This window comes from Propithecus coquereli, unplaced genomic scaffold (genome assembly GCF_000956105.1).
Source record: "Propithecus coquereli isolate 6110/MARCELLA unplaced genomic scaffold, Pcoq_1.0 Scaffold438, whole genome shotgun sequence".
NCBI classification, from domain to species: domain Eukaryota; kingdom Metazoa; phylum Chordata; class Mammalia; order Primates; family Indriidae; genus Propithecus; species Propithecus coquereli.
The window spans coordinates 481,224-490,212 of record NW_012150152.1 but is presented as its reverse complement, the minus strand read 5'-3'; the positions used below and the strand labels follow the sequence as shown (position 1 = coordinate 490,212).

The 8,989-nt window shown below is 50.6% G+C and overlaps 1 protein-coding gene across 1 annotated transcript in view; it reads right to left on the bottom strand.

Annotated features, from left to right (window-relative positions):
- TMEM161A (transmembrane protein 161A) overlaps window positions 1-8,232 on the bottom strand; it is a 12,433-nt gene extending 4,201 nt beyond the window's left edge. The window contains exons 1-5 of the mRNA XM_012654096.1: window positions 8,110-8,232; window positions 7,530-7,610; window positions 7,131-7,228; window positions 6,845-7,001; window positions 5,793-5,944 (exon numbers count right to left, since the gene is read on the bottom strand). Coding sequence (XP_012509550.1) covers window positions 5,793-5,944; window positions 6,845-7,001; window positions 7,131-7,228; window positions 7,530-7,610; window positions 8,110-8,165 — 544 coding nt within the window. The 5' untranslated portion in view covers window positions 8,166-8,232. The remainder of the gene's footprint in view (window positions 1-5,792; window positions 5,945-6,844; window positions 7,002-7,130; window positions 7,229-7,529; window positions 7,611-8,109) is intronic.
- Window positions 8,233-8,989: the final 757 nt, after the last annotated feature.

Below are 8,989 nucleotides of genomic sequence, written 5' to 3'. Positions count from 1 at the left end.
TTTTTTTTTTTTTTTTTTTTTTTGAGATAGAGTCTTGCTCTGTCGCCCCAGTTAGAATGCAGTGGCATCATCATAGCTCACTGCAGCCTCAAACTCTGGGGGCTCAGGCAATCCTGCCTCAACCTCCCAAGTAGCTGGGATTATAGGCCTGTGCCACCATGCCCCAATAATTTTTTCTATTTTTAGTAGAGACATGGTCTCGCTCTTGCTGAGGCTGGTCTCCAGCTCCAAATCCTGAGCTCAAGCGATCCTCCTGCCTCAGCCTCCCAAAGTGTTAGGATTACAGGTCTGAGCCACCGTACCTGGCATGACATTTTTTTTCTTAAGAAATGGGGCCAGGTGCGGTGGCTCACACCTATAATCTTAGCACTTTGGGAGGCTGAGGCAGGAGGATTGGGTGAGGCCAGGAGTTTGAAGTTGCAGTGAGCTACGATGCCTCTGCACTCCAGACCAGGCAACAGAAGAAAAAAAGAGAGAGAGACAGAGTCTCATTCTGTCACCCAGGCTGGAGTGCAGTGGCATGATCACAGCTCACTGCAGCGTTGAACTCCTGGGCTCAAATGATCCTCCTACCTCAGCCTCACAAGTAGCTGGGACTACGGGCATACGACACCATGCCTGGCTATGCCTAAAGTTTTAAAAATATTTATGTAATAATCCAGAGGTCAAAGAAGAAATAATAATAGAGAAGTTAAAACACCTAGACTGAATGATAAAAAAAATCAGTGAAAACCCAAGTCTCAAAAATGAGACTTGGTAAAATACATGTAGCATGAAATGCTATATATACTATAAAAGAAACTGAAAATTTATGAGGCAAGTAGCCAAGTGAGAAATTGAGAACAAGAAAAGGAAGTGTACCAGCCCTGCTCTGAAATGGCCTCGCCACACCAAAGGGGAAGGAGCAGAAAGGACAAAAGAAAACCAAAAAGAATCCTCAATTCAATAAAAATACAATTCCTTAGCAAGCTCATTCCATGGGAAACACTCAAATTTGACCACTACAGACCACTACATCCTAACACAAAAATTAACTGCCAGGAGTTTAAGGGCTTATGTGAAATGCAGAACATGAAATATTTTAGAAGAAAATATAGAGTAAGTTTCTGATCTTAGGGAAGAGAAAGATATTTTCAAGACAAATACCAACTAAAATAATGAACTTCTGTTCCTGAAGCCACCAGAGAGGATGCCTGCGATTACAATGGCTCAGTAGAGAAAGTGTGGTGTGTGTATACAGAGGGAAAACAATGCAAATTTGGGCAAAAGAAAAAAAAATAAAAATGAGAAACCGGAACACTTGTGCACTGTTGGTGGGAATGTAAAATGGTGCCATCGCTGGAGCTAACAATACGGTGTTTCCTCAAAACATTAAAAATAGACCGGCCTGGTGGCTCGCGCCTGTGATCCCAGCACTTTGCAAGGCCGAGGCAGAAGGATCGCTTGAGCTCAGGAGTTCAAGACCAGCCTGAGCAAGAGCAAGACCCCATCTCCACAAAAAATCGAAAAACTAGCCGGGCATGGTGGTGCATGCCTGTAGTCCCAGCTACTCGGGAGGCTGAGGCAGGAGGATCGCTTGAGCCCAGGAGTTTGAGGCTGCTGTGAGCTGTGATGACGCCACGACACTCCAGCCTAGGCTACAAAGTGAGACTCTTGTCTCAAAGAAAAATAAATAAATAAATAAAAATGTAAAAACATAAAAATAGGATTACTATGCGATCTGGCAAGCCACTTCTTGGCACATACCCCTGACATTGAAAGCGGGCTCCTGAAGAGATGCTTGTGCGGCCACGTTCGTAGCAGCATCATTCGCAGTAGCTAAAATGTGGAGGAAACCCAAGTGTCCATCCGCAGACAGACGGATAAACAAAATGTGCTCCATCCGTACAACAAAATATTTATTCAGCCTCAAAAACGGGATTCGGTGGGGCTCGGGGCGCTTTGCCCCGTGGCTTCCTCGGCGGCTGAGAGCAGCCTGCAAGCAGGGGCGTGGTGACTTCCCGCCCTTGGCCTAGCGCTGGTGGCCCAGGACCCGTGCGCCTGGGGGCGGCTCAGGGCGGGCCCCGGCTGGCGTGTACGGCCAGGTCAGCATCCTCCCAGCCCCACAGCGCCCGCGCCACCCCCGCGACTTGGGCTGCCCTGTCTGCCTGGCAGCGCCTCTCTGGTCTCCGCTCTGAGGGGTGGGTGCAAAGCTTTGGACATACGGGACTGGCTTTCTCGCCCGAGAGCAACACACAGGCGCATCGAGTGACTTGAAGACATAACCGATACCAATACCAAACGGGTCACTGGCATTTTTGCACCAGCTTTTCCACCTTTCAGCTTCTTTTCCACTTTGTCAAGTTACTGGTTTTCAGCAAAAAAGAGTCTCCAGGTTTTAATAGTCTTAGCTTTGAAAAGCAGATTGAATGGAACTCAAGGGCAGTATCTACATGCCGTTCTTTGGTGGTTGGGATTTTTGGCCTGTACATGTTCTTATTTGGTGAGGCCACTATAGCTGATCCATTTTGGGGTGATCCATCACTTGGGAACGTGAATATTGCTATGCGCAGGCTGGAGTGCCGTGGCATCATCACAGCTCACTGCAGCCTCAAATTCCTGGGCTCAAGCGACCTCCTGCCTCAGCCTCCCAAGTAGCTGGGACTACAATGTGCACCACCACGCCTGGCTAATTTTTCTATTAAATTATGTTTCGATGCCCTATCATAAGTTGAAATTAAATTTTTATTCCAACTGTTTGATTTTGATATGTCACGGGCTAGCCCTATGTTAAGAATAATAATAGTTATGTTGTTACCATCCCTAACAGCGACTCTGATACGGTTTGGATAACCTGGGACTGTCTTAAAGGTCACTGCCTAGTTTACAGGCATTTGAATCAAATTCTTTTCTAAATTTTAATAATTTGCCTCAAATCAAATTTTTGCTAAAGTGTCAGTTTTTAAATGGTATTCTTTCTCTGAGGCGCACTGGGCACGTGGGAAAGAGTTCTTCCCTGGCATGAACAGCCCACTTTGCTGCTGGTGGCACTGTTTGTTATGCGCTCAGAAACATTCTTACTGAGGGGAAAGTATTGTAATGTGATTGTTTCCCTGCATCATGTTTCCCTGCGTTAGTTCTTTGGAACTAAACATGTTCCAAAAGATGCTATTAAAATGTTTAAAAATGGAATTCTAACACCTGCTACAACCTGGATGAAAGCTGAGGAAAGGCTGGGCACGGTGGCTCACGCCTGTAATCCCAGCACTCTGGTAGGCCGAGGCAGGAGGATCGCTTGAGCTCAGGAGTTGGAGACCAGTCTGAGCAAGAGCGAGACCCCGTCTCTACTAAAAATAGAAAGAAATTGGCCAAACAACTAAAAACAGAAAAATTTAGCCAGGCATGGTGGCGCATGCCTGTAGTCCCAGCTACCTGGGAGGCTGAGGCAGGAGGATCGCTTGAGCCCAGGAGTTTGAGGTTGCTGTGAGCTAGGCTGACGCCACGGCACTCTAGCCCAGGCAACAGAGCCAGACTCTGTCTCAAAAAAAAAAAAAAAAAAAAAAAAGCGAAAGCTGAGGACATTATGCTAAGCGAAATAAGCCCGTCATAAAAGAACAAATACTGGATACTTCCACCTATATGAGGTCCCTAAAGCAGTCAAATTCATAGAAATGGAAAACAGAAGGGTGGTTGCTACGGGCTGGGGGAGAGAGACAGGGAGTAGGTGTTTAGTGGGGACAGAGATTCAGTTTGGGAAGACGAAGCAGTTGTGGCGACGGATGGTGGTGACGGTTGCACAACAGTGTGAATGTACCTGATGCCACTGAGCACTTATAAATGGTTACGACGGTGAATTTTGTTTTGTCTATTTTACCACAATAAAAAAAAATGGAAAGGGGAAAAAAAGACGTATGAAAATGGGCAACAATGTGAACAGGCATTTCGCAGAAGAGGAAGTATGAATTGAGGATAGACAGGGAGAAGTGCTCAACTTCCCTGGTAATCAGAGACATGCACGTTAGAGCCACAGAAGGCATCGTCCCACCAGCCAGGCGCTGGAACGGCAAAAATCTAGCATTGTCCATGAATCCTGATTCACGTAAACCTCGCTGACCCCTGGTAGACTGGTGCGGTCACCACCTCATCTAGTTACTATCTGAGAGGTAGGGTGACAGGTGTCATATTACTATTTTGCTTTATAGTTGACATATACGTGTTCTGTGGCATATATCAAACATTATATAATTTTAAAAATGGAAAGGCAGGGAGAAACTGAAAAGGTAAAACTCATGGAGTCAGCAAGTTCACATGGGCTATGGTGAGGATTTTGGTCTTTCTCCCAAGACCCTTGGAGTCTGGTGCCAAGCAGAAAAGTGACATGATCCAAATTATGTTTCGAAAACAACATTCAAGAAATAAAGATAGGCCGGGCGCGGTGGCTCACGCCTATAATCCTAGCACTCTGGGAGGCCGAGGCGGGCGGATTGTTTGAGCTCAGGAGTTCGAAACCAGCCTGAGCAAGAGCGAGACCCCGTCTCTACTAAAAATAGAAAGAATTTAATCGGACAACTAAAAATATATAGAAAAAAATTAGCCGGGCATGGTGGCGCATGCCTGTAGTCCCAGCTACTTGGGAGGCTGAGGCAGAAGGATTGCTTGGGCCCAGGAGTTTGAGGTTGCTGTGAGCTAGGATGACGCAACGGCACTCTAGCCTGGGCAACACAGTGAGGCTCTGTCTCAAAAAAAAAAAAAAAAAATAAAGAAAGATGGTAAACTGAGAAAAATATTTGCAACTCCTATCACACACAAAGGCTAAATTCCTTACTATGTAAAGAGTGCCTACAAATCAATAAAAGGGCCAAAAAATCAGTAACAAAAACTGGGCAAAAGAAATAAACAGGTCTTTTCAAGAAAGGAAACACAATGGCTCTTCAATATATGAAAAGATGCTCAATCTCATTTATATTTCCACACATCGGATCACCCAAGACTTGAAAGTCTGAGGAAATATAGTTGGAGAGGATGTCTGAGAAATAGACACATTGATACTTTTCCTAAAGGGCAATTTGCAACATTACCAAAGCTACAAATGCACTTTCTTGCACAGGGACACATGCACAATGCTATTCCTACACAAGACAGTTGTACAGCAACCAACGTGGTTTCATGCAACGCTGTCTCATAGCAAAAGACCTAGATGTCCATAAATAGGGACCTGGTTAAATAATCATAGAACATTCATATAATGAATACTATGTAGCTGTTATAAAAAATAACACTGTAGTGTCAAGGAACCCACGACTTCCAACATTTATTGTTTCTAAGAAAAAAAGATAAAGTATAAAACCATATTTTGTGTGAATAAAAGAAAGTGGAGCTATAGGTTTCCTCTGGGGAGGAGAACGGTGAAGGAGGGTGATTTACATTCTATCCTTCTTGTACTTTATGAATTTCACATCATTTATCTATCCCCCAACAATTAAATCAGAATAGGTAAATATTAAACACCATGGCTGCTGGGTAGGGAACAGACTGGGGTGGAACAGAAATACCTGTGTGAAGAGCTATAGCCAAGTGTGTCCATCAAAGAGGGGACATCCTCTCTTCCCCAAAGCCCAACAGGGCACCCAGGTAGCAGGCAGTTGAGACTCAGGAGCCATTATGTCACTAATGGAGACTGCTCGGGCCCCAGGACCCCCCTCCATCATCTATTTGATACTATGTGCCCAATGGGCAAGCCAGTTAAGCTGCCCTGGTCAAATTACACAAGGGAGGGACAGTAGCAGTGGCTCCACGCTGGGGAACACACTTACCTGGCTCGAGGCCCAGCTCAAGGGTCTCCTCCCGCACCACCTGCACCAGCATGGCCAGCAGCAGGAAGAGGAAGGCGAAGGTCAGGCAGACGGAGCGCTCGCCCCCCTCCTCCGCGCTGAAGTACAGTCGGGTCACAGTCAGGAACACCTTGCTGGGGGCGGAGCTAAGGAGGCCTTGGGTGCTGGTGCCAACTGTCCCAGCCCACTCCACCACACCTATTCCACGACCCCCAGCTTCAGGCCACAAATATCCCTGCACAAATTGGCCTTGGGGGTGGCCTGGAGCAATTCCAGTTTCAGGTCCTGGGGCCCAGATCAGGGCGTGAGCTGGGGGTGCTTGTTCAGTGAGAAGTGGCCTCATCACACCACTTGTGGCCAATTAGGAATGGCCACCAAGTCTGTGCGGCTCCCCAACCCCTGGCCAGGTGACCCTGCCTCCTTGAGTCCCCTCACCTCCTGGCCGCATTCGTATACCTTGGGAAAGCTATCAGAGGTACAAGGGCTGCAGCTCCAAACCGCCCCCAAAAGTCACACAGGGCTTTTGAGAACCACTGTGGGTCTCAAGACAGTGTTCCCTTTCCAGAAGCCCACTCCACAGGAGTGGCATTCTTGCTGTACTTCCTTAGACTTGGGTCCCCAAAGTCATATTTGCCTCTGCTTTCTATGCTGCTTAATAAAAAATTTGCAGAGGGGGCATCTCTTTCAAACCGCCCCTGAGTCTGGCTGGCCTGGTGATTTGCTTTGACACAGAGAATGTGACAGATGGGGCAGGGGTGGGGGTGGGCCGACTTCAGGCAAGCCACTGCCTTTGCTTCCTGTGGTTTCTGCTGCCACCAAAGGGCAAGACCATGTGGAGCGGTGATGAGCCAGCCCAGCTGAGCCCAGCCAAGACTACCTACCCACAAAACTAGAGCACAAAAGACAGCTGCTTATGCCACTGAGCTTGGGGGAAGTTTGTGGCACAGCAGGGGAAAACTGCCACACCAGTGTAGAGGAAACCACGAAGCCTAGTTCCCCACGTGCCCTACCCAGGGAGCGGGAAGGAAGGATACATGGAGAAGGCCACAGCAAGCAGGCACCAGAACACGGCAATGTTGGTCTCCTTTGCTGGGCCCAGCACGTAGTAGTAGGCCTCTGTGAAGAGGTACACACCACCCGAGTACACGGCGAAGTCCACAAACCACTGGTACTCCAGGAAGAAGCGGAGGACTGCAGGAAGCACTCTACTGAGCCCCCGCTCAGCCAGCCCAGGCCTCTCCCTGGCCCAACCCCACTGAGGATGTGGTGACCTTCAAGGGCCCAGGGAGGGGAGTTTGGGGACCAGTGCTGGGCTGTTACCTAGAGCATCCACGGTTGTGAGGGGGCAGGTTTCCAGCTGGAATGGGGTGTCTCGGGGCACAGACAGTGGCTTCTCATCACTAAGGCCATTGACCCACCTGGGGGGATGGAGAAAAAGAAGGGGGCAGGTGAGAACGGCATCCTACAAGCACCTGGGAGGCTCTGCACACCAGGGTGTGGGTACCTCCCACCCACAGAGCAGCCCAGAGTACACTGCCTGTAAACATGAGATGCTAACTTGACAGTGACCATCTCTTCCGACTGGGGCCTCTCCGATTCACCTGTGCCCAGAGCAGTGCACGGAAGTAAGGGAGGGCAAGGAGCCCCTGGGCAGGAGCAAAGCTGTTCCCCGGGGAGGAGCTGTCCACCCAGGGCTGGGGCTGGGCCCAGCTCACTTACCGCTCCTTCCTGCCTCTGGGCCTCTGTTTCCCTGCCAGGGCCCGAAGCTCCTCCTCCGACGGGTGCTTGTACCGAAACAGACTGAGGGCAAAGCAAGGACAGGCAGTCAGGAAAGCTTGGGCACGGGGCACTGAGGCAGTGAGCACCGAACCCGGGGGCTTGGCTGGGCCAGGGGAAGCCCTGGGGAGGGGAGGTCTGGGACATCCCCGAATCTGCTGGCTGACTCCCGGGGAGACAGGGGTGTGCATTTTTCTAGGGAGAGAATTCAGTTTCCTCCAGCCTCTCATAAAGGAACAGAGACCGCCACATGGACAGAAACCAGAGCAGGGTTGGAGGGGTAATCTCTAGGCGGAGTAAGGGCGGAAGGCGGGAGAGGGGGCCTCGGGGCGTGGCTGTGGTACACAGGATCCAATGTGTGCTTCAGATAGATGCAGACTGCCGTACTTCAGTGACGCCTCAATAAAGTAGTTCCTCCAGCCCCAGCCCCAGCCCCAGCCCCAGCCCTAGCCGAAATAAAGGCTGCACAAGGCAGGGTGGGCGTGGCTCCTCCTGGCCCCTCCCATCCCGGGGCGGGGCTCACCTGCCGTTGCAGAGCAGCCAGCGCGCGAAGGAGCAGTGCGGCGCCAGCCTGTGCATGAGGGTGGCAGTGAGCAGGGTCACCACCAGCTGCACTCCGAGGACCGCCTGGGGGGAGGGGACATGATGGGCAGTGCCTGCCAGAGGGTCACAAGCTCCTTCCTCCGAACCCAGGCTATTTATAGAGAAGCCGGGCCAGATAGGGGAGGGCGAGCCTCTCTGGCTTCAGTGGCTTCTTAGGGAAGGGGTCCGGTGGGGAGCGAGGAGCACAGCCTCAACTCTGGGAGCCTCTGCTGAGGGCGGACCCCTCTCACCTGGCCCGGCTCTGCGCACGACCCCCACCCCCGCGCCGCCCACGTCAGAGGCCAGGCCCCCCCAACACCCAGCTGGGGCGTGGGAAGTGGAGCCCATAGGGTTCGCCCCCAGCCTCTGCTATGGATTTCCCGTATTCATCTACCCAGGCCTCGGCTTTCTCGTCTGGAAATGGGGGGCTCCCTATTCTGCTTCCAGTATTCGTCACCGCCACCTTCTAGCCCCGCGAGCCCCGCACACTGAGTGAGAGCCGCTCGTCTGCCGCAGCCTTCCGCACCAACGGCGTCTCGGTTGAGCTTCTGCCTTCACCCTGGTGGCTCCTTCCCCTAAGTCTGTGCCACCTTAAATGGTCCCCGATGGCTCCACCCCTACCCCCACCCCTGTAATCAACCTCCTTGCAAAGCCATCTCCGCTCCTGGGCACTACCCATTTCAGCATAAAGGCTGACGCCTTGGAGTGGAATGACTTATTTTATTTTTATTTTTTATTTATTTATTTTGAGACAGAGTCTCACACTCTTGCCCAGACTAGAGTGCCGACGGAGCGCTCGCCCCCCTCCTCCGCGCTGAAGT